We start from the raw sequence: 25,608 nt of genomic DNA, 5'->3' as shown, positions 1-25,608 counted from the left end.
GGTTTGACTACATTAGTTGAAACCTTCAGAGAGCACTGAAACATGATACCAGGATCTTTTTCTTTTACTCCAGTTCTTAGTCCTAACTGTAGGTATGCCGACCATTGATTCAGGACTCCAATAGTAGCACTATATTTTATTAACAAATACAAGCCCACTCTCTCAACCCATGAAATTCTTCACATTCCTAAACCTGTGAGAATTTTTATAACATCTGCAAATTTAGCAAGTAATGTTCTTTGCAACTTCCCTTTGGTCATTCAACCTGAAGCAGCAGCTCCAACATCCGCTTGGAAGACCCTGAAGCAATTATTGGCCTGCAGTCGTGTGGATGTTTCCATCCCTATTTTGAGGCACAAAGACCTGCAGGTTGTGATTGCCATGCAAATGTCCCAGTTACCAAGTTCAGGTACTAAGGAAAGACCTATATAATTGAGAATTTGAAATGATAAAAGAATTCAATGGGGTAGAAACAGATTAACTAATTCTTGCGGGGGAGGGGGCGGGTGGAAATAAAGAACATGGAACACCACTTTAATGTTGGAGCTAGGCCATTCAGTAATGATAATCTTTATTATTGTCACAAGTAGGCTTACATTAACACTGCAATGAAGTTACTATGAATGTCCCATAGTCGTCACATTCCAACACCTGTTCGGGTACACAGAGGAAGAATTCAGAATGTCCAATTCACCTAACAGCATGTCTTTCGGGACTTGTGGGAGGAAACCGGAGCCCCCCGAGGAAACCCACGCACATACAGAATGTGCAGACTCCGCACAGACAGTGATCCAAGCAGGAATCGAACCCGGGACCATGGCACTGCGAAGCAACAGTGCTAACCACTGCTACCGTGATGCCCGAAAGCACTTCTACCAAAATATAGCAAAGCTTTGAATTCTCTTTCTAAATGCTGTAGATTTTCAGTCAGTTGAATTTTTCAGGCTGTAATTGAAAGATTTTTGTTCAGCAAGGGGATTAAAAGTTATTAAAGATAGGTAAATAGAGTTGAAATGTTGACCAGACACTATCTAACCGGATGAGAACAGCAGGCTCGAGTAGCTGAATGGCCTACTTCTGCTATTCCCTATGGAGAAGGGGTTATGTGTATTTAGTGTTGCTTTTTTCACAAAATAGCGAGTGGCTAAGCATTCCTTTGACCAGCAACTTATTTAATACAGAATAGTCAATTATTATTACCTGAAGATATTCTCCCATAATTCAATTTCTAAGTAATATAATCACTTAATGACTTCATTGCTATTTATCTTTGTTTAGCAGGAAGTATATTCCATGAAATGTAACTCCTTCAGGATTCTAATGCTGTCAAAGCATCTTTTTTGATTTTTGTAATGTAGGCCTGCTAATAGATAATAAATATTCCAGGAAAGTTGATTTTCAGTTCTGTAGACATTGGCAATTTTTGAGTGTGCTGTGGGTTTTAAATGACAAATTGGGATACTGCCTTAGTTCCAGAATAGAATTATTTTCATGTTTGAATACGATGCAAGTTGTGTGGGAAATGTTAGATCGGTTTGTTACAACCCCCTCAGAAGCCAAACCCTACATTGTATACAGTTCCCTTTCTACATCTTTGAGCACAAACTCCCCAGGTGATTGTGGGGGAGGCTCCGCCACCCCCGATATGGGAGGAAGCTCACAGGATATAAACCCTGACCTGGGCGCAGGTCAGGGAGGGTGACCCTGGGAGGTGAGGAGTAGTGTACTTGTACTATTGCGAGTAGAGTAAATAAACCTAGTTGTTATCTTGCCTACCTGATGTCGTATGAAGTCCTTACCTTAGTCTATCACAGGGTTCTAGGACTTTTGAACCCGTGGCACTAAAGAAACATATATTTCTAAGTTAGGATTGTGTATAACTTGGGAGTGGAGCTTGCAGGTGGTAGTGTTACAGAGTGTGCCTGATGCACTTGTCCTTTTGAGTGGTGGAGGTAATGAGTTTGGGGATACTGTTGAGAAGCCTTGACAATTTGCCACAATGCATATGTAGATGGAACACGCTAACCACGGTGTGTTGGTGGAGGACGGAGTGCATGTTAAGATGATGGTGGATAGGGTACCGATTCACGGTAACTTGTGAGAATAAAAGATTATTATTATTATGCAAAATGCCTTTTGTTTGTTGGAGTTGCACTCATCCAGGCAAGAGGAGGGTATTCTATCACATTCCTGACTTGTGGGTTGGGTTAATGTGAACCAGCATGGGTAATAGTGGGCTTCTCTCTTCGTACAATACAGGAAGTTCGACTTGGACTCTTTTCCTGACTTCTTCCTCCGTTCCATTAACAACTGGTTGGCATTGCGTCCTACTCTCATTCAGTCCAGTCATTGAGTAGATTCTTGCCCAAGTCCATTCTAATCGTTCTGACATTTAAAAAAATATCCCCTTGAATTCTTTGAATATGGAATTCTCTACCACATGTTTTTGTTAAAGTGGAGTCCATAAATTAAATAAGCACAGAGTTAATGTACCACATGGCCTGTTTTGTGTTCTGATTTCTATGACAAACACCAAGAAAATCAATTTAAATGAGTAACTCTTTAAAAAATTGTAACTGACTACTTAGCTTTTGCTTACCCTCCTACTTAGAAAGAGACCTTGGCTGACTATAGCAAAACAGTTCTTGTTGAATTTGTTACATTGAAGCAGAAAATCAAGAGCACTTCAGCTGAGGTAGGGATTTAATCCGAACAATATGTACTTCAAGCAGCCAGAAAGAACCCAAGCAACCTCATAGAGAAGATTATGGTTTTCTTTGCTTGTCTTAAATAGTAATAATCAAAGGAAATTTGTGAATTTTCCTTATCAAATATTTACTGTTGAAGGCCTAAATAATTTAAAACGGGAGCTTTTGAAAATGTAACAGACGCTGCCATCTGGTGGCTCTTTGTAGAAATCGCCTTGGTCTGTCCCAGCATATCCTAGATCAGCTTTAAAGAACAAAGAAAATTACAGCACAGGAACAGGCCCTTCGGCCCTCCCAGCCTGCGCTGATCCAGATCCTTTATCTAAACCTGTCACCTATTTTCCAAGGACCTACTTCCCTCTTCCCCGCCCGTTCATATATCTGTCTAGATGCATCTTAAATGATGCTATTGTGCCTGCCTCTACCACCTCCGCTGGCAAAGCGTTCCAGGCACCCACCACCCTCTGCGTAAAAAAACTTTCCACGCACATCTCCCTTAAACTTTCCCCCTCTCACCTTGAAATCGTGACCCCTTGTAATTGACACCCCCACTCTTGGAAAAAGCTTGTTGCTATCCACCCTGCCCATACCTCTCATAATTTTGTAGACCTCAATCAGGTCCCCCCTCAACCTCCGTCTTTCCAACGAAAACAATCCTAATCAACTCAACCTTTCTTCATAGCTAGCACCCTCCATACCAGGCAACAACCTGGTGAACCTCCTCTGCACCCTCTCTAAAGCATCCACATCCTTCTGGTAATGTGGCGACCAGAACTGCACGCAGTATTCCAAATGTGGCCTAACCAAAGTCCTATACAACGGTAACATGACCTGCTGACCCTTGTACTCAATACCCCGTCCGATGAAGGCAAGCATGCCGTATGCCTTGACCACTCTATCGACCTGCATTGCCACCTTCATGGTACAATGGACCTGAACGCCCAGATCTCTCTGTACATCAATTTTCCCCAGGACTCTTCCATTGTCCATATAGTCAGCTCTTGAATTAGATTTTCAAAAATGCATCACCTCGCATTTGCCTGGATTGAACTCCATCTGCCATTTCTCTGCCCAACTCTCCAATCTATTTATATTTTGCTGTATTCTCTGACAGTCCTCCTCGCTATCTGCAACTCCACCAATCTTCGTATCATCTGCAAACTTGCTAATCAGACCACCTATACTTTCGTCCAGATCATTTATGTATATCACAAACAACAGTGATCCGAGCACGGATCCCATGGAACACCACTAGTCACCTTTCTCCATTTTGAGACACTCCCTTCCACCACTACTCTCTGTCTCCTGTTGCCCAGCCAGTTCTTTATCCATCTAGCTAGTACACCCTGAACCCCATACGACTTCACTTTTTCCATCAACCTACCATGGAAAACTTTATCAAACGCCTTACTGAAGTCCATGTATATGACATCTACAGCCCTTCCATCATCAATTAACGTTGTCACTTCCTCAAAGAATTCTAGTAGGTTTGTAAGACATGACCTTCCCTGCACAAAACCATGCTGCCGATCACTGATAAGTCTATTTTCTTCCAAATGTGAATAGATCCTATCCCTCAGTATCTTCTCCAGCAGTTTGCCTACCACTGACATCAAGCTCACGGGTCTATAATTCCCTGGATTATCTCTGCTACCCTTCTTAAACAAAGGGACAACATTAATAATTCTCCAGTCCTCCGGGACCTCACCCGTGCTCAAGGATGCTGCAAAGATATCTGTTAAGGCCCCAGCTATTTCTTCCCTCGTTTCCCTCAGGAACCTGGGACAGATCCCATCCGGACCTGGGGATTTGTCCACCTTAATGCCTTTTAGAATACCCAAAACTTCCCCCTTCCTTATGCCGACTTGACCTAGAATATTTAAACATCCATCCGTGGGCTCAACATCCGTCATGTCCCTCTCCTTGGTGAATACCGATGCAAAGTACTCATTAAGAATCTCACCCATTTCCTCTGACTCCACGCATAAATTCCCTCTTTTGTCTTTGAGTGGGCCAATCCTTTCTCTAGTTACCCTCTTGCTCCTTGTATATGAATAAAAGGCTTTGGGATTTTCCTTAACCCTGTTAGCCAAAGATATTTCATGACCCATTTTAGCCCTCTTTATTGCGCATTTGAGATTTGTCCTACTTTCCCGATATTCCTCCAAAGCTTCATCAGTTTTAAGTCGCCTAGATCTTATGTATGCTTCCTTTTTCATCTTAGCTAGTCTCACAATTCCACCTGTCATCCATGGTTCCCTAATCTTGCCATTTCTATCCCTCATTTTCACAGGGACATGTCTGTCCTGCACTCCAATCAACCTTTCCTGAAAAGACTCCCACATTTCAAATGTGGATTTATCCTTAAAGAGCTGCTCCCAATCAACATTCCCTAGCTCCTGCCGAATTTTGTTATACTTGGCCTTTCCCCAATTTCGCACTCTTTCTTTAGGACCACTCTCGTCTTTGTCCATGAGTATTCTAAAACTTACAGAATTGTGATCGCTATTCCCAAAGTAATCACCGACTGAAACTTTAACCACCTGGCCGGGATCATTCCCCAGTACCAGGTCCAGTATGGCCCCTTCCCGAGTTGGACTATTTACATACTGCTCTAAAAACCTTTCCTGGATGCTCCTTACAAATTCTGCTCCATCTACGCCTCCAACGCTACATGAGTCCCAGTCAATGTTGGGGAAGTTAAAATCTCCCATCACGACCACCCTATTGCTTCTACATTTTTCTGTAATCTGTCTACATATTTGTACCTCTACTTCACGCTCGCTTTTGGGAGGCCTGTAGTAAAGTCCCAACAATGTTAGTGCACCCTTCCTATTTCTTAGCTCTACCCATATTGCCTCAGTGCTCGAATCCTCCATCGTGCCCTCCTTAATCATAGCTGTGATATCATCTCTGACCAGTAATGCAACTCCTCCACCCCTTTTACCTCCCTCTCTGTCCCTCCTGAAGCATCTATACCCTGGGATATTTAGTTGCCAGTCTTGCCCTTCCCTCAACCAAGTCTCCGTAATACCAATAACATCATATTCCCAGGTACTAATCCAAGCCCTAAATTCATCTGCCTTACCTGCTACACTTCTCGCATTGAAACATATGCACCTCAGACCACCTGTCCCTTTGCGTTCTTCATCTCTTCCCTGTCTACTCTTCCCCTTAGTCACATTGAGTTTATTATCTAGTACCATACTGGCTTTAGTTGCTGCCTCTTTACTAACCTCTAACTTCCTAATCTGGTTCCCATCCCCCTGCCACATTAGTTTAAAATCTCCCCAACAGTGTTAGCAAAAGCACCCCCAAGGACATTGGTTCCAGTCCTGCCCAGGTGTAGACCATCCGATTTGTAATGGTCCCACCGCCCCCAGAACCGGTTCTAGTGTCGCAAAAATCTGAACCCCTCCCTCCTGCACCATGTCTCAAGCCACGTATTCATTCTGACTATTCTTGAATTTCTACTCTGATTGTCTCGTGGCACTAATCCTGAGATTACTACCTTTGAGGTACTACTTTTTAACTTATCTCCTAACTCCCTAAATTCTGATTGTAGGACCTCATTCCGTTTTTTACCGATATCGTTGGTGCCTATATGCACCACGACAACTGGCTGTTCACCCTCCCCCTTCAGTATGTCCTGCAGCCGATCTGAGACATCCCTGACCCGTGCACCCGGGAGGCAACATACCATTCGGGAGTCTCGTTTTCGACCACAGAAATGCCTGTCTACACTTACAATTGAATCCCCTATGACTATAGCCCTGACAGTCTTTTTTCCGCCCTTCTGTGCAGCAGAGCCAGCCACGGTGCCATGAGCCTGGCTACTACTGCCTTCCCCTGGTGAGTCCTCTCCCCCTAACGGTATCCAAAACGGTATACCTGTTTTGGAGGGAGATGACCGCAGGGGACACCTGCACTGCCTTCCTGCTCTTTCTCTGTCTTTTGGTCACCCATTCCCTGTCTCCCTCACCAATCCTAATCTGCGGTGTAACCAACTCATTGAACGTGCTATCCACGACCTCCTCAGCGTTGCGGATGCTCCAAAGTGAGTCCATCCGCAGCTCCAGAGCCGTCATGCGGTCTAACAGGAGCTGCAGCTGGACACACTTCCCGCACATGAAGGAGTCAGGGGCATCAGCCGCGTCCCTGAACTCCCACATTGAGCACGAGGAGCATAACACGGGTCTGGGATCTCCTGCCATTTTTACACTTTACCTTAACTGATTACAAATATAATATCAAATAATGAATAAGTGAAAGGAATAAGGATTTTACTTACCAATCACAATACTTACCAACCCACGAAGAGTTAAATTTCTCCCAGCTACTTACCTTCCCAACAGACCCCTGGCCACTGCTCCTGCCGAAAATCTGAAGGCTGCTTCTCCTGCAAGGTAAGTTTTTAAAGGGTAAACTTACCTTCCCGACAGACCCCTGGCCACTCCCCCACCGAAAATCTGAAGCTATAACTTGCGGATAAAAGAAAAGGAAAAGAGAGGGCTTACCTGATATTCACTCACCCCCTTAGGTTAGAGGAGGTGGAAGGGTGGGAGACACTACAAGTGTAGTGTCTCGGGTTTAGCAACCGCCCAATTTAAGTAGAGGTAAAAATCACACACTTAAGCACCTACCTGATTCCCAAGCCCGCTCCCGGAAATGAAGGCCGCTGGAACCTGGGTGCAAGTTTAAACACCTATCTGAATCGCAAGCTGCACTCGCTGCGCTCCGGCTCTCTCTCTCCCGGAAATGAAGGCCGCTGGAACCTGTGAGCAAGTTTAAACACCGACCTGAATCCCAAGCTGCACTCGCTGGGTCAGACACACTAAAAAGTGAGTGGTGTCACTGAATCAAGTGGACATTTATTTTGAAACTGGTCATAAAAATTTTTAAATATTTGTTATTTTGAACAATACCTCTACATTATCACTGCTACCTTCTTCAAGAGCACCCTCTGTTGATAGACTGCCTGTCTGACAGCAAACCACAAATTTCTCAAGTTATGGTGACATGATGAAAACTCAAGTTTCTCAATCTGTACCATTGTCCCAGCCCCATTCTCTCTTGTGTTCAATTGAATTCAGCTAACCGCAACTGCTGTGCAGCATAAACTCTGAACTGAATTTCACCCCTTTCAATCCATGACACATCTGCTGCACCACCCCCTGCAAACAGCTACATCACCTTCGGTACGCCTGAACCCTTATCCATAATTCTTGTTACATTATACTTTGTCGTTTTCCTCTTCACCAACCACCCCCAAGGTGCGCTTTATTCTTAAACTGTTCTTAATCCCTTTCTTTCCTGAGTTTTGTAGAATTGAATGGGCCATCATTTTAGCATATGACATTCTAAGTTATATGGGGGATTGATGGTGGGCGATGTGAAACTTGGAAGCAACATCAGGTGTGAGGAGGATGGTGTACAAGATTAAAAAGCCATAGAAAAATTGGTGGAATATGTGGACAAGTGGCAGATGAAGTTCAATGTGGAGAAATGTGAAGTGATTTATTTTTTATTTTTGGTAGGAAGAAAACGGACATATAAAATAAAAGGTACAATTCTAAAGGAGGTGCAGGAGCAGAGGAACCTGGATGTATACACAAGTCGTTGGGGTGGCAGGACAGCTTGAAAGAGTGGTTAATGAAGCATAGTAACTTGGCCTTTATTAATTGTGGCAACGAGTACAAGGGCAAGAAGGTTATGTTGAACTTATATAAAGCACTAGTTCGGCCTCAGCTGGAGTATTGCATGCAGTTCTGGACACTATTTTAGGAAAGATATGAAGGTATCCTACGTAAACCTACATTACACTCCCTCTAAGGCCAAAATACCTTTCCTAAGATGTAGTGCCTGAACTGCTCACCAGGGTTTTGTATTGCTGCAGTATAACCCTTGCCTTTATACTCCAATTCTCTAGATATAAAGGCTAGCAGTCCATTAGTCTTCTTGATTATTTTCTGCACTTGTTTGTGGAATATTAATGACCTATGCACCTGAACCCCCAAATCTATTTGGACATCCACTGCACGTAACCTCTTCCCATTTAGAAAGTACTCTGCTCTATCTTTTTGGTCCAAAAGAGCCGGGACAGTGAAAACAGCGCGGGAGCTGAGTGAGCCAGGACAGTGAAAACAGTGCGGGAGGTGAGTGAGCCGGGACAGTGAAAACAGCACGGGGGCTGAGTGAGCCGGGACAGTGAAAACAGCGCGGGAGCTGAGTGAGCCGGGACATTGAAAACAGCGCGACTGGTGAGTGAGCTGGGACAGTGAAAACAGCGCGAGAGGTGAGTGAGCCGGGAAATTGAAAACAGCACGGGAGCTGAGTGAGCCGGGACATTGAAAACAGTGCGAGAGCTGAGTGAGCCAGGTCAGTGAAAACAGCACGGGAGCTGAGTGAGCCGGGACATTGAAAACAGCGCGGGAGCTGAGTGAGCCGGGACAGTGAAAACAGCGCGGGAGCTGAGTGAGCCGGGAAATTGAAAACAGCGCGAGTGGTGAGTGAGCCGGGACATTGAAAACAGCGCGAGAGGTGAGTGAGCCGGGACAGTGAAAACAGCGCGAGAGGTGAGTGAGCCGGGACAGTGAAAACAGCGCGAGAGGTGAGTGAGCCGGGACATTGAAAACAGCGCGGGAGATTTAAAAAGCGCAGGAGCTGCGAGTCAGAGCGGAGATTAAAAGATCGCGGCCTAGTTTCGGGAGCCATTCGGAGGAGGAGCAGTCTCTGTCAGGGAGAGAACCTGAGAACATCTAAGACACTCAGAAGGTAAGTAAGTGATTTTTACTTATTTTTACTTTTATACCTTTTTCAAATTGTGTGTGTCGGGGGGAAACTGAAGTGACATCACAGAAAAGCTGTGACCTGAGTGGCTGCTTGGGAATCTACACTAAATTTAAAAAAGTAAGCATTGGTAACTAATTAAACATAATTACTTAATTATAATTTAGAGGGGTATCTAAGCCAGAGATCGGAGAGTACTATATTTAGCTTCCGCATTTATATTAGAAATCGAGTGCTAGGAAACAGATAGTTAACAGTAACTTTGAAAAAAAAAAATGTAAAATATAAATAAAAAAAAAAATTTTTAACTTTTAATTTTAGTTAATTGACGCAATGTCAGTTAGAGGGGTGCAGTGCTCTGACTGTGAGATGTGGCAGGTCCGGGAGGCTTCCAGCGTCCCGGATGGCTTCATCTGCAGAAAGTACACCCAACTGGAGCTCCTCACAGACCGCATGGTTCGGTTGGAGCAGCAATTGGATGCACTTAGGAGCATGCAGGTGGCGGAAAGCGTCATAGATCGCAGTTATATATATGTGGTCACACCCAAGGTGCAGGCAGAGAAATGGGTGACCACTAGAAAGGGCAGGCAGTCAGTGCAGGAATCCCCTGTGGTTGTCCCCCTCTCGAACAGGTATACCCCTTTGGATACTGTCGGGGGGGATAGCCTATCAGGGGAAAACAGCAGCAGCCAGAGCAGTGGCACCACGGCTGGCTCTGATGTTCAGAAGGGAGGGTCAAAGCGCAGAAGAGCAATAGTAATAGGGGACTCTCTAGTCAGGGGCACAGATAGGCGCTTCTGTGGACGTGAAAGAGACTCCAGGATGGTATGTTGCCTCCCTGGTGCCAGGGTCCAGGATGTCTCCGAACGGGTAGAGGGCATCCTGAAGGGGGAGGGCAAACAGGAAGAGGTCGTTGTACATATTGGTACTAACGACATAGGCAGGAAGGTGCATGAGGTCCTGCAGCAGGAGTTCAGGGAGCTAGGCAGAAAGTTAAAAGACAGGACCTCTAGGGTTGTAATCTCGAGATTACTCCCTGTGCCACGTGCCAGTGAGGCTAGAAATAGGAAGATAGAGCAGCTAAACAGCTGGTGTAGGAGGGAGGGTTTCCGTTATCTGGACCACTGGGAGCTTTTCCGGGACAGGTGTGACCTATACAAGGACGGGTTGCATCTAAACCGGAGAGGCATAAATATCCTGGCCGCGATGTTTGCTAGTGTCACACGGGAGGGTTTAAACTAGTATGGCAGGGGGGTGAGCACGGGAGCAATAGGTCAGAAGGTGAGAGCATTGAGGGAGAACTAGGGAATAGGGACAGTGGGGCTCTGAGGCAGAGCAGACAGGGAGAAGTTGCTGAACACAGCGGGTCTGGTGGCCTGAAGTGCATATGTTTTAATGCAAGAAGTATTACGGGTAAGGCAGATGAACTTAGAGCTTGGATTAGTACTTGGAACTATGATGTTGTTGCCATTACAGAGACCTGGTTAAGGGAAAGGCAGGATTGGCAGCTAAACGTTCCAGGATTGAGATGTTTCAGGCGGGATAGAGGGGGATGTAAAAGGGGAGGCGGAATTGCGCTACTGGTTAGGGAGAATATCACAGCTGTACTGCGGGAGGACACCTCAGAGGGCAGTGAGGCTGTATGGGTAGAGATCAGGAATAAGAAGGGTGCAGTCACAATGTTGGGGGTTTACTACAGGCCTCCCAGCAGCCAGCGGGAGATAGAGGAGCAGATAAGTAGACAGATTTTGGAAAAGAGTAAAAACAACAGGGTTGTGGTGATGGGAGACTTCAACTTCCCCAATATTGACTGGGACTCACTTAGTACCAGGGGCTTAGATGGAGCGGAGTTTGTAAGGAGCATCCAGGAGGGCTTCTTAAAACAATATGTAGACAGTCCAACTAGGGAAGGGGCGGTACTGGACCTGGTATTGGGGAATGAGCCCGGCCAGGTGGTAGATGTTTCAGTAGGGGAGCATTTCGGTAACAGTGACCACAATTCAGTAAGTTTTAAAGTACCGGTGGACAAGGATGAGAGTGGTCCTAGGATGAATGTGCTAAATTGGGGGAAGGCTAATTATAACAATATTAGGCGGGAACTGAAGAACATAGATTGGGGGCGGATGTTTGAGGGCAAATCAACATCTGACTTGTGGGAGGCTTTCAAGTGTCAGTTGAAAGGAATTCAGGACCGGCATGGTCCTGTGAGGAAGAAGGATAAATACGGCAATTTTCAGGAACCTTGGATAACGAGAGATATTGTAGGCCTCGTCAAAAAGAAAAAGGAGGCATTTGTCAGGGATAAAAGGCTGGAAACAGACGAAGCCTGCGTGGAATATAAGGAAAGTAGGAAGGAACTTAAGCAAGGAGTCAGGAGGGCTAGAAGGGGTCACGAAAATTCATTGGCAAATAGGGTTAAGGAAAATCCCAAGGCTTTTTACACATACATAAAAAGCAAGAGGGTAGCCAGGGAAAGGGTTGGCCCACTGAAGGATAGGCAAGGGAATCTATGTGTGGAGCCAGAGGAAATGGGCGAGGTACTAAATGAATACTTTGCATCAGTATTCACCAAAGAGAATAAATTGGTAGATGTTGAGTCTGGAGAAGGGTGTGTAGATAGCCTGGGTCACATTGAGATCCAAAAAGACGAGGTGTAGGGTGTCTTAAAAAATATTAAGGTAGATAAGTCCCCAGGGCCTGCTGGGATCTACCCCAGAATACTGAAGGAGGCTGGAGAGGAAATTGCTGAGGCCTTGACAGAAATCTTTGGATCCTCACTGTCTTCAGGGGATGTCCCAGAGGACTGGAGAATAGCCAATGTTGTTCCTCTGTTTAAGAAGGGTAGCAAGGATAATCCAGGGAACTACAAGCCGGTGAGCCTTACTTCAGTGGTAGGGAAATTACTGGAGCGAATTCTTCGAGACAGGATCTACTCCCATTTGGAAGCAAATGGACGTATTAGTGAGAGGCAGCATGGTTTTGTGAAGGGGAGGTCATGTCTCACTAACTTGATAGAGTTTTTCGAGGAGGTCACTAAGATGATTGATGCAGGTAGGGCAGTGGATGTTGTCTATATGGACTTCAGTAAGGCCTTTGACAAGGTCCCTCATGGTAGACTCGTACAAAAGGTGAAGTCACACGGGATCAGGGGTGAGCTGGCAAGGTGGATACAGAACTGGCTAGGTCATAGAAGGCAGAGAGTAGCAATGGAAGGATGCTTTTCTAATTGGAGGGCTGTGACCAGTGGTGTTCCACAGGGATCAGTGCTGGGACCTTTGCTGTTTATAGTATATATAAATGATTTGGAGGAAAATGTAACTGGTCTGATTATTAAGTTTGCAGACGACACAAAGGTTGGTGGAATTGCGGATAGCGATGAGGACTGTCAGAGGATACAGCAGGATTTAGATTGTTTGGAGACTTGGGCGGAGAGATGGCAGATGGAGTTTAATCCGGACAAATATGAGGTAATGCATTTCGGAAGGTCTAATGCAGGTAGGGAATATACAGTGGATGGTAGAACCCTCAAGAGTATTGAAAGTCAAAGAGATCTAGGAGTACAGGTCCACAGGTCACTGAAAGGGATACACAGGTGGAGAAGGTAGTCAAGAAGGCATACGGCATGCTTGCCTTCATTGGCCGGGGCATTGAGTATAAGAATTGGCAAGTCATGTTGCAGCTGTATAGAACCTTAGTTAGGCCATACTTGGAGTATAGTGTTCAATTCTGGTCGCCACACTACCAGAAGGTTGTGGAAGCTTTAGAGAGGGTGCAGAAGAGATTTACCAGAATGTTGCCTGGTATGGAGGGCATTAGCTATGAGGAGCGGTTGAATAAACTCGGTTTGTTCTCACTGGAACGAAGGAGGTTGAGGGGCGACCTGAAAGAGGTCTACAAAATTATGAGGGGCATAGACAGAGTCGATAGTCCGAGGCTTTTCCCCGGGGTAGAGGGGTCAATTACTAGGGGGCATAGGTTTACGGTGAGAGGGCAAGGTTTAGAGTAGATGTACGAGGCAAGTTTTTTACGCAGAGGGTAGTGGGTGCCTGGGACTCGCTACCGGAGGAGGTGGTGGAAGCAGGGACGATAGTGACATTTAAGGGGCATCTTGACAAATACATGAATAGGATGAGAATAGAGGGATACGGACCCAGGAAGTGTAGAAGATTGTAGTTTAGTCGGGCAGCATGGTCGGCACGGGCTTGGAGGGCCGAAGGGCCTGTTCCTGTGCTGGACATTTCTTTGTTCTTTGTTCTAAAATGTATAACCTCACATTTGCTGACATCAAATTCTATCTGCCACAATTTTGCCCATTCACCTAGCCTGTCAATATCTCCTTGCAATTTTATGCTATCATCTAGGCTGTCTACAATAGAACATAGAACATTACAGCGCAGCACAGGCCCTTCGGCCCTCAATGTTGCGCCGACCTGTGAAATCACTCTAAAGCCCATCTACACTATTCCCTTATCGTCCATATGTCTATCCAATGACCATTTGAATGCCCTTAGTGTTGGCGAGTCCACTACAGTTGCAGGCAGGGCATTCCACGCCCTTACTACTCTCTGAGTAAAGACCCTACCTATGACAGCAGACTTATATCTATCTCCCCTTAATTTAAAGCTATGTCCCCTCGTGCTAGACATCACCATCCGAGGAAGAAGGCTCTCACTGTCCACCCTATCCAATCCTCTGATCATCTTGTATGCCTCAATTAAGTCACCTCTTAACCTTCTTCTCTCTAACGAAAACAGCCTCAAGTCCCTCAGCCTTTCCTCATAAGAACATTCTGGTAAATCTCCTCTGCACCCTTTCCAATGCTTCCACATCCTTCCTATAATGTGGCGACCAGAATTGCACGCAATACTCCAAATGCGGCCGCACCAGAGTTTTGTACAGCTGCAACATGACATCATGGCTCCGAAACTCAATCCCTCTACCAATAAAAGCTAACACACCGTACGCCTTCTTAACAACCCTCTCAACCTGGATGGCAACTTTCAGGGATCTATGTACATGGGCACCGAGATCTCTCTGCTCATCCACACTGCCAAGAATCTTACCATTAGCCCAGTACTCTGTCTTCCTGTTATTCCTTCCAAAATGAATCACCTCACACTTTTCTGCATTAAACTCCATTTGCCACCTCTCAGCCCAGCGCTGCAGCTTATCTATGTCCCTCTGTAACTTGTAACATCCTTCCGCACTGTCCACAACTCCACCGACTTTGTGTCATCTGCAAATTTACTCACCCATCCTTCTACGCCCTCCTCCAGGTCATTTATAAAAATGACAAACAGCAGTGGCCCCAAAACAGATCCTGTGGTACACCATTAGTAACTGGACTCCAGTCTGAACATTTCCCATCAACAACCACCCTTTGTCTTCTTCCAGCTAGCCAATTTCTGATCCAAACTGCTAAAACACCCTGAATCCCATGCCTCCGTATTTTCTGCAGTAGCCTACCGTGGGGAACCTTATCAAACGCTTTACTGAAATCCATATACACCACATCAACTACTTTACCCTCATCCACCTGTTTGGTCACCTTCTCAAAGAACTCAATAAGGTTTGTGAGGCACGACCTACCCTTCACAAACCGTGTTGACTATCTCTATTCAAATTATTACTTTCCAGACGATTATACACCCTATCTCTTATGAACCTTTCCAAGGTTTTGCCCACAACAGAAGTAAGGCTCACTGGTCTATAGTTACTGGGGTTGTCTGTCCTCCCCTTCTTGAACAAGGGGACAACATTTGCTATCCTCCAGTCTTCTGGCACTATTCCTGTAGACAAAGATGACTTAAAGATCAAAGCCAGAGGCTCAGCAATCTCCTCCCTAGCTTCCCAGAGAATCCTAGGATAAATCCCATCCGGCCCAGGGGACATATCTATTTTCACACTTTCCAGAACTGCTAACACCTCCTCCTTATGAACCTCAAGCCCTTCTAGTCTAGTAGCCTGAATCTCAATGCCACCTAACTTTGTATCATCAGCAAATTGGGATATATGACTTTCTATGCCATGTTCCAAGTCATTAATGAGTTAGTCTTTTTGATTATTTTATGCACTTGTTCATGACATTTTAAGCATCTGTGCACCTGAACCCCCACGTCTCTTTGAACATCCACTGCACCTGACCTCTTTCCATTTAGAAATGTACTCTGTTCTATCCTTTTTTGATCAAAAATGCATAGCCTCACGTTTGCATTCATTGAATTCCATCTGCCACAATTTTGCCCATTCACCTAGTCTGTCAATATCTCCTTGCTATTGTCTAGGCTATCTATAATGCCACCTAACTTTGTATCATCAAATTTGGATATATGACTTTTTATGCCATTTTCCAAGTCATTAATGAATAGTGTGAATAAGTGAGGCCCCAACACAGGTCCCTATGGTACACCACTGGTCCACTCCTGCCAATTAGAGTAACTACCCATTCTCCCCACTGTCTTCGCCTGCCACTTAAATAATTTCCTAACCATGTCAATAATTTGCCCTCCACTCCATGGGCTTCCACCTTACTTAACAGTCTCATATCGGACTTTATAAAATGCCTTCTGGAAGTCCATATAAATAGCATGCATAGACATTCTCTTGTCCACTGCCTCAGTCACCTCTTCAAAAATTCAATAAGATTTTTCAGCAAGACCTTCCATTCACAAATCCATGCTGGCTCTCCCTGATCGACCAACAATTTTCAAGATGTTCAATTACCCCATCGCTGATTATAAACTCCAGCAATTTCCCCACCACAGATGTTAGGCTAACTAGTCTAAATTGCCTGGTTTCCTCCTTTCATCCTTCTTGGAGTGACGTGCATTTTTCCAATCCAGAGGGACTACTCCTGAATCTAGGGAACTTTGGAAGATCATAATTAGAACGCTCATAATTAGAACATCTACAATGTGCTCCCCTACTTCCTTTGACACCCTCTGATGGAAACAATCAAATCCTGGGGACTTGTCACTCTCTTTAGTTCCATCAATTTCCTGGTTAGTGACGTTGTACTTAACGTTAATTGTATTAAGTCCCTGTCCTCTATCGACTATTAATTTTTTCAGGGCTTCCAGCAAGTTATCCTCCTTTACAACTGGAAACAGTGAGGCAAAGTAATTGTTCAACATGTCTGCAATTTCCCCATTATCAATGACTATCTCCATTTTCAGCTTTTAGTGGGCCTACATTGCTCTTCGCCACCTGCTTTCCCTTTATATAAAATTTCTTCTTATTGATATTGATCTCCCTTGCAAGTTTCCTTTCATTGTAGTTGCTCTTGTAAGCAGCTTTGTGGCCCTTGCTGAGTCTTTGTATCTGTCCCATTCATCCAGATCTGTGCTATGTTTTGCATTTCTGAAGCCATTTCGTTTAGTTTTAGGCTGTCCCTAACCTCTTTAGTTGTCCATGGCTATTTTGTTTTTGTGACGTGGAGCCTTTTCCTCTCAGGGGTATATACTTGTTTTGTATCTCGTTAAATGTTTTATTAAATATTCTCCACTGATCTTCAGTCATTTGACCCATTAACAGAGCTTCCCAGTTTACCGTGGGCAGTCTCTGTGTCTCATCCCATTAAAGTCAGCCTTACCCAAATCTAAAATTCTCGTGTCTGAAATGTGATTTTCACTTTCAAACGCTACACTGAATTCATTCATTTTGTGATCACTATTTGATAAATGTTTGTACACAGTTGGGCTGTTAATTAAATTGGGCTCATTACTCTTCCTAAATCTAATATTGCCTGTCCCCTTGTTACATCTAGAACACGTTGCTGCAGGAAACTATCCCAAACACATTCCAGAAATTCACTGTCTTTCTGACGGGTGCTTGTCAGCCTCTCCCAATCTATGTGTAAGTTAAAATCCCCCATTAATACTGCTCTGCCTTTGTTACACACATACCTAATTTCTGCCTTTATACAATCTAGTGCCTCAGAACTGCTACCAGGGGGTTGATGCACAACACCTATTACAATTTTAGATCCTCTTTTGTTCCTCAGTTCCACCCATATGCTTTCCCCTCATTATATCTTCCCTCATCATTGAAGTGATGGTGTCCAATTTCTAATCAGTAAGGCTATTCCTCCTCTGCAATATTCTCTGTCCCACCTGTAAACTTTATATTTAGTTCTCAGTCCCGACCGTCCTGCAACCATGTCTCTGTCTGTAATAGCTACTACATCATAACCTTCACTTGCATTTGCGCCTGCAGCTCATTTAGATTATTCTTTACGCTCCATCAATTTGTATATAGAACTCTTAATTGGGCTATTCCCCATAAGCTGTCGCTAAGCGGTGATGTGTTTGCTTGTTTATTATTTTTCATTTTGGGTTTAACCAGTAAACCTGTTGTTTTGTCATTAGCTGGAGTTCCTGAAGTTGGGTTCCTGAGTATTTCTTTACTCTCTGCCCTGCTACTTTTTGGAATTATACTGAGTTCCCCTGAGGCCTCTTTCTCTACCCACACCCCATTTGCTGTTTTTGAAGTCCTTGTGACCACCCCATTTATCCTTTCTGCTAGTACACCAGTCCCAGGTCGGTTCGGGTGGTGGGGACCGTCCCAGCGGTACAGATCCCTCCTGTCCCGTTACTGATGCCAGTGCCCCATGAAATGGAACCCCTCTTTCCCGCACCACTCCTTTAACCACTTGTTTACTTCCCTGCTTTTCTCATCCCTAAGCCAATTTGCACATGGCTCGGGTAGTAATTGAGAGATTATAACCTTTGAGGATCTTTTCTTTAATTTTGTTACTAGTTCCTAGTGAGGCAGATTAGATGGGCAGAAGAGTGGCAAATGGAATTTAAACATGAAAAGTGTGAGGTAATGCATTTTGGGAGGACTAACAAGACAAGGGAATATACGATGGTTCACAGATCTCTGAAGACAGCAGGGTAATTTGATATAGTGGTCAAGAGGTTCTATGAGATTGTTGCCTTTATTAACCAAGGCATTAAATATAACAGCAGGGAAGTTATGCTGGAGCTGTATAAAACGCTGGTTGGGTCCCAGCTGGAGTACTGTGTGCAGTTCTGGTCACCACACTATAGGAAGAAAATGATTGTACTCGAGAAGATGCAGAGGAGATTGACCAGGATGATGCCTGGGCTGGATCATTTCAGCTGTCAAGAGAGGCTGGATCGGCTGGGATTGTTTTCTCTGGAGCAGAGAAGGCTGAGGGGGGACCTGATGTGTATGAATTATGAGATACATAGGGTGGACAGGAAGGTACATTTCCCCTTAGCGAAGGGTCAATAACCAGTGGGACATAGATTTAAGGTAATGGGCAAGAGGTTTAGAGCAAAAACCTTTTCACCCAGAGGGTGGTTGGATTCTGGAACTCACTGTCTGAAAGGGTGGTAGATGCAGGAACCCTCAACGTTTAGGAAGTATTGAAATCAGCACTTGAAATGCCAATGCATTCAAGGCTACAGGCCAAGGGCTTGATGGTTGGCACAAATACGATGGGCCAAAGGGCCTCTTTCCCTGGTATAAAACTCTGGCTCTGTGACTTCCTGAGATTCCCCAAACAGTCCTCTTTCCTACCTTGCCTATATTGTTTGTCCCAACGTGGACCACAACTGGATTCTCCCCCTCCCACTTCAATATCCTTTCAAGTCAGTTAGAGATGTCCCTCAACCTGATACCGGGAAGGCAACATAACATGCAGGACTTTTGGTCCTGCTTGAAAAGGATGTGATCAGTTCCCCTAATTATAGAATCCCCTACCACTTGTTTTTTTTGCTCTACCGGTTTAAATGGCCTTCTGAAGCATGGTGCAGTGGTCAGCTAGCCAATTCTCCCAACAGCCCCTTTCCTCAACCACACAGGGAGCAAGTAACTGGTACCTGTTGAACAAGGTCAAGAGCTGAGACTCCTCCATTTCTGAATTCAGGATCCCTCTACCTGCCTCACTTGCAGTTACACCTTGATGTCCCTGATTACTAGCTGAATTTGAGGTCCTTAATCTCCATGTGTGATTGCCTCCTGAAACAAAGCGTCCAGGTAACACTTCTCCCCCACCCCTCCCTACCCTCTCCTCCCGATGTGCTGCAGTGTCTGAAGCTCCGACTCCAGCTCATCAACTCAGCTGGAGTTCCTCAAGCAGTAAACACTTGCTGTAGATGTGGTCACTGCAGCTCGCAATGGGATCTACCAGCTCCCACATCGTGCAGCTACAGCACGTCACCTGCCCAACCATCACTACCTAGTTAATTAATTAGTATTTCTTTTTTTTTCAAATTTAGTGCACATTCCCTACCAGCCAATAAAATACATTTATTTATTTTGTATGTCTTTCAACATCTTAATGTGTACTACATATAAAAAGAATCAAGAAAACATCCATTTTATAGCTTTTACTAGTTCAAAAGTTGCACTTCTGAAGAGCTACAGTAGTTAAACAACCTGCAATCATGCTGTTATATAAAGATCAACTTTAGGATACAGAGATTATACAAATTTGGATAAATCTGTGTATTTACAGCAAATAGAACGGATTCCCCAAATGCAAGCCTTTTCCTACTATGACTATTCCATATATTTTTGATTTTGCTGAGTGGTTGGGTTATCTCGTATTTGCAGTTTGCAAAGTCTCATCCTGCAATCGTTTTTTTCTCATTGGCAGCACACGTGTGTCTGCCATATCCGTGAAGTTCCAAAATATCATTGTTTTATTAAAATAAAATTCAGAATTTATTCCAGAAACATTTCTTGAGTGCGATTTTCCCACCAGCCAGGCACAAAACCTTACACAAATTAATGGCTCATTTAAATATCCGGACACTATTTAGAACTGGTTTCCATAATTGTGAACCAGGAGTGATGGCATCCTGGAGGGTCTTGCAGGCCATTGGAGCCCCCATCGGGTGGTCGAGGACCTTGGCAGTGCCTCCCAGGCACCCTGGCAGTACCAGCTTGGTAGTGCCAAGGTGCCCAGTTGACACTGCCAGGAGCACTGTGAGGTTGTCAGACGGGCAGTAGTAAGGTGCCCAGGTGCCAGGTTAGCACTGCCAAGGGTTGGGGCCTGGAGTACCACGTCCATGAAAGAGGGGTTTGAGAGGGGCCAGAGAAAGATTGGGGGGGGGTTCCTGATAGTGAGCCATCCTGAAAAGGGTGGGGGAGGAGTTTGGGGGGGCGATGGGTGTGGAGGTGGGGTTCATAATAGTGGCCGGTCCTGAAAGGGTGGGGGAGGAGTGTAAGAGATCGGGGAGCCTTTCAAATTGGCACCCCGATCTGTGAGGACCCGGTCGTGTTGGTGAGCTCTTCCCCAGTGCAGGAAAACGTCCGAAGTGTGACCTCAACAGGGAGAAATTCCCCGAGGCCCAAAAAAGGCAAAGTTGAATAGCGGTGTCAATCTCGACACTGCAACCGCCAGAAAACACCCTGTCCAAAACCGGACTTGGAAATGTTTTTGGTGAATCACGCCTGTTGTTTATTTTGCAGTCTCAAAATTTTCCAACACTTTTGTTGACTTGCATCAGGCATTGTCAGACTCAGCAGTGCGACCCGCGGGTGGGTGTCGGTAGGGTCACGGAGCTGTCCGTCGCGGCACTCCCGATCACGCAAATCAGCGCGCAACAGCCTCAGCAGCCGGCTTTTAATAATGCTGGCTGCGAGCGGCCTTCAAAATGGCCAGGAACAGATTTCTAAAATTCAGCCGCACTGCGCATGCGTGCCCGATCATCGGTGCGCATGCGCAAAACTATGTGCATGCGCACCGATGATAGGGCACGCATGCGCAGTGCGGCCGCATTTTTTTTAATATGGTCGCAGCCTTTTGTTCGGGGGGCTAAAGGGACCCAAAACCATTTCCTCCATTTTTGTCAGCAACAAACAAGGTAAGAGAAAATGGTGGGTCGTGAAGGTCGACCGGCGTGGGTCGCGAAGGTTGGTAAAAATGGGTCCCCGGAAAAAAAGTTTGAAAAACACTAACATACATCAAGCTTTAAAATTTGTATTACATGCTATGAATCATTTCAGATGTTAGTCACTCTTTAACATTGACCTTTTAATTGTGACAATATCAAAGACACAGATGCACCACCATTCTGACACAGTTATCCACAGAATTCGATTTGATGAGGCTCTTGGGAGACTAGTCTCAGTACAGTTAGTAGTTATTATTCTGCTTGCTTCCAAGAAAATAAAATCCTTAAGTATATTATTAATGTTTTCATCATTTGTTGTTAAGAGCACCACATGAACTTTTTTAAAAAATCACATACTCATGTCTTTGATACATTAAATAATGTTTAAGTATCTCATCCCCAATTATACTATTATTTTTGTCACCTTATTTTTGATTGATGAAGTGGTACAGCAATAACTATAATGAAAAGAGACTTGGAATTTCTTTAGGCTGTTGGCACATGGAATTGAAATCTTGTTTTGAGAAAGACATTGTGAAATCTATTTGAACATATTCATCACATTTCAAATTCCTCACTTAAAACTTGTCTCTTTATTGTCATGTAAAGTCAGCTAACATTATGCATTGGTGGGTCTGTTGTACCTTATCTGTTATCTTTCTCAAAACAATTTAATATAACTAAATCGTAAATAATGTTCTAATTAGTTAAATAACATAGAAAATGTTATCTGCTAGCATTGGATACAAAAAGTGGAAAAATGTTACTTAATGAATTAGCAATTTCCAATAAGTTTATTTTTCAAACTGGTAAAAATACATGCAGAAATATGTACGGTACTAGATTATGCTTTTTATTTTTAGGTGTGGACATACCTTTATAAAGATGTCTTTCTGCAAGATTACAAGATTGGCCTCTGTAGTGACGTTATTTTCTTCAGTGTCTTGATTTGAATCATGCACAAATTGGTTAAACATACTTGAATGCTTCAATTAAAGTGAAGAATTTAGTGGAACAAGCAACCATTTCAAAGTAGTATATCTTTGAACGATATCACAAATGCAAAAGTTGTAATTAATGTAACTATTTTAAGGTATTAAAAAAAATAAGGTTAAATAGTCCATACAGGTTAGTGAAGACTAAGTACCTATCACTAGTTTAACCAGGGCATGAAACTAATTTTCTTTTGTTGAAACTGCTTGAATTGCAGATTGTTTTTGTTAAAATTCGCTTGTTTGAAATTTATTTCAGAAATCTTGAAAGGACATTTTTCTTCCCATGAATATTGATGTCCTTATTCAAATATTTCAATACAAGAATACCTGTCAAATTTAATTTAAAATGTTTGATAATAAATCCAGTCAGTCATATCTTGAGGAAAAAAAATGTTATTGTGCAATGTTTGAAACAACGATGTGAAGGATGCTATTTTTTAAATTTATCTTGTTGAAATTAAAGGTTTACTTTGTGTTGTGCTGTAAAGACGTGGATGTATATTTTTTATGTTGTTTGAAAAATAAAGTGTAGAGAATATATGTTGGGAACTCGAGGTGAAACACGGATTGGAGAATACAAGAATAACAAACATTGAATGGTTTATTTCTTGATGTGGAGATGCCGGCGTTGGACTGGGGTGAGCACAGTAAGAAGTTTTACAACACCAGGTTAAAGTCCAACAGGTTTGTTTCGATGTCACTTAGTTTATTTCTTAGAAGTCAATATAACCAGAAATGAAATGTGATTTTTGTCTGTCAAAAACATTAAAACAAACTTGCACCTAAAGCACTAGCTAGTCCGATCTACTAACCACTGAGTGAAATGCAGTGATTGCCCTTCACTTTTTAATCCTTTTACAGAACAAAATAAAGATTGGGACATGGGATTAAGGAGGTAGAACTTGAAGTACCATAACTAAACTTAAAAAAACTATGACATTTTATCATGGAGAAATTGTACATTCCACAAAACTAAATATGTAATTAAGGTTTATCAGTAATTATAACTTGGTGCACAATTTACAATCCAGTTGCACCCTTTTCAACCTTTTTCATGGGTTTTTAAGTGCGATGAAGTCCATGTCAAATCAGTGATTTCTAATTTAATTCCATCAACAAGGATTTCAACAATGCACCATCAGTGGAGAATCGCTGACAATTTCTATGTGTAACTGTGCAGTGTGGATGCTAGATGTCAGTTTCATTGAGTAAGGGCATGCACAAAAGGTTTTGCTGTCAATACAACCACAGGGCCATAAGTGTTCTTGTAACCTGACAAAGTTGGATTTAAAAAAAATATATATTCAAATAGACAGCATGAGTGAAAGTAGGCATTTTCATGAATTTAATGTTTATATTGAATTTTGGGAATGAGCGGTTATAAATTGTACGAGACCTATGAGGTTGAAGTAATCATATTCCCTGTGTGTCACGCTGAATATGAAATTGCTCTGCTGAGGGACAGGGAGCTCTAAATCCTTCATGGTTAAGATCTGTATAGGGGCAGCACGGTGGTGCAGTAGTTAGCACTGCTGCCTCACGGTGCTGAGGCCCCAGGTTCGATCCTGGCTCTGGGCCACTGTCCGTGTGGAGTTTGCACATTTCCCTGTTTTTGCATGGGTTTCGGCCCCACAACCCAAAGATGTGCAGGGTAGGTGGATTGGCCACGCTAAATTGCCTCTTAATTTTGTGGGGGGGGGGGGAGAAATGAATTGGGTACTCAAAATTTATTTTACAAAACAACAATAACAAAAAGATCTGTATAAAGTCGGGCATGTATGGAACCGACAGCGCAGACCTGGCTGGGGTCTGGTGTATATTGTAAATATAATTGCTTTGCAATAAACCATGAACACTTCGGACTAGTTTGTGGTCTACAGAATGGGTGTCGAGGATGTAACTAGATGACTGTCTGCTGCTATACCGTTGGGTGAACCATCTCCTTTACTCTGCTTGACCAAGGCTGGAATTTTTTAAAAATGAATATGCCTTTGGAAGATTGGACGTGTTTGCAAGCGTAGAAGATTGGACACAGTACACAGAACGCATGCGTTACTTTTTCAGGGTGAACACGATCACAGATGATGAGCAACAGACAGTAATATTGTTGACAGCCTGTGGAGCACGAGTGATAAAAAGCTTTACATATCCTGTAGCTCCAGACACTAAAACTGTTGAAGAATTGGTAAACCCTGTCGCGAAACAGTTCAACCCTAGACTGTCTGTAATACTGCAAAGATACCATTTTAATACGAAGAGAGAACCCCTGGTGTGTCCGTAACCAATGTTTTTGATACAGCTATGAAAAATTGTTAAACTTTGTGAATACGGAACTTCCCTTTCTGAAATGCTGCGCGACCGTTTGGTCTGCAGCGGAAATAACATGGCTATTCAAAGTAAGTTGCTAACTGAACCGTCCCTAAACCTTCAGGCTGTGTAAATTTCCTAGATCTTAGGGGATGGAGGTAAACACCCTCTCCCGGTGAATGATACTGCCCCCCCCCCCCATCCCCCAGTCCAGGACTGATACCCCGCCCTGGACCGCTGAGTACTGTAGGGGCCAGGTCAAAGACCAAGTCGTCCCAATGGGATACCTCCCCAGAGACTATAGAGGGAGAGTCAGGATGCAAAGGCTGAAGGGAACGCAAGGCACAAGTCCTTATTGAATTATTTGAAGAAGTAACAATGAATCAATAAGGAAAATGCAGTCCATTTAAGTTATCGGAACTTTCAAAAGACCTTTGAAAAGGTTCAACATAGGCTCATGACTAAGCTCTGAGAATCGAGTCAGGGTAAATGTAGTAAAATAGATAGCAAGCTGGCAACAAACAAATTCAGGTGAAAAATCAGAGTAGGGGTCAAAAGCAAATACTCATACTGGCATAATGGTGGAACTGATATTTCACAGCAATCTGTTGTAACCACTGCTTTTCAGTGTTTAAATAAACAAACTATGGGATTCGAAGTACAATTGCAAAGTTTTTCAGATAACATCAAGTAGACTGCAATCGAATACAAGAAAATATGGCCCTAAATGGCTGCAACATACTGCAGCTGTATAAAACCTTGGTTCAACCGCATTTGGGAGTATTGCGTGCAGTTCTGGTTACCACATTATCAGAAGGACGTGAAAGCTTTGGAGAGAGTGCAAAGAAGGTTCACCAGGATGTTGCCTGGTCTCAAGGGTGTTGGCTATGAGGAGAGGTTTACTTAACTAGGTTTGTTTTCACTGGAAAGACGGAAGGT

The 25,608-nt window shown here is 43.8% G+C and overlaps 1 protein-coding gene across 1 annotated transcript in view; it reads left to right on the top strand.

Moving 5' to 3' along the window:
• Window positions 1–24,220, top strand: part of tdrd15 (tudor domain containing 15) — a 53,276-nt gene extending 29,056 nt beyond the window's left edge. The window contains exon 3 of the mRNA XM_072498869.1: window positions 22,231–24,220. Within this exon, the coding sequence (XP_072354970.1) occupies window positions 22,231–22,250 (20 nt within the window). The 3' untranslated portion in view covers window positions 22,251–24,220. The remainder of the gene's footprint in view (window positions 1–22,230) is intronic.
• The last annotated feature ends 1,388 nt before the right edge of the window (window positions 24,221–25,608 follow it).

This window comes from Scyliorhinus torazame, chromosome 4, assembly GCF_047496885.1.
Source record: "Scyliorhinus torazame isolate Kashiwa2021f chromosome 4, sScyTor2.1, whole genome shotgun sequence".
Classification (NCBI taxonomy): domain Eukaryota; kingdom Metazoa; phylum Chordata; class Chondrichthyes; order Carcharhiniformes; family Scyliorhinidae; genus Scyliorhinus; species Scyliorhinus torazame.
Note: the sequence above shows the minus strand (reverse complement) of the source record. Positions and strands in the feature narration are given on the sequence as shown.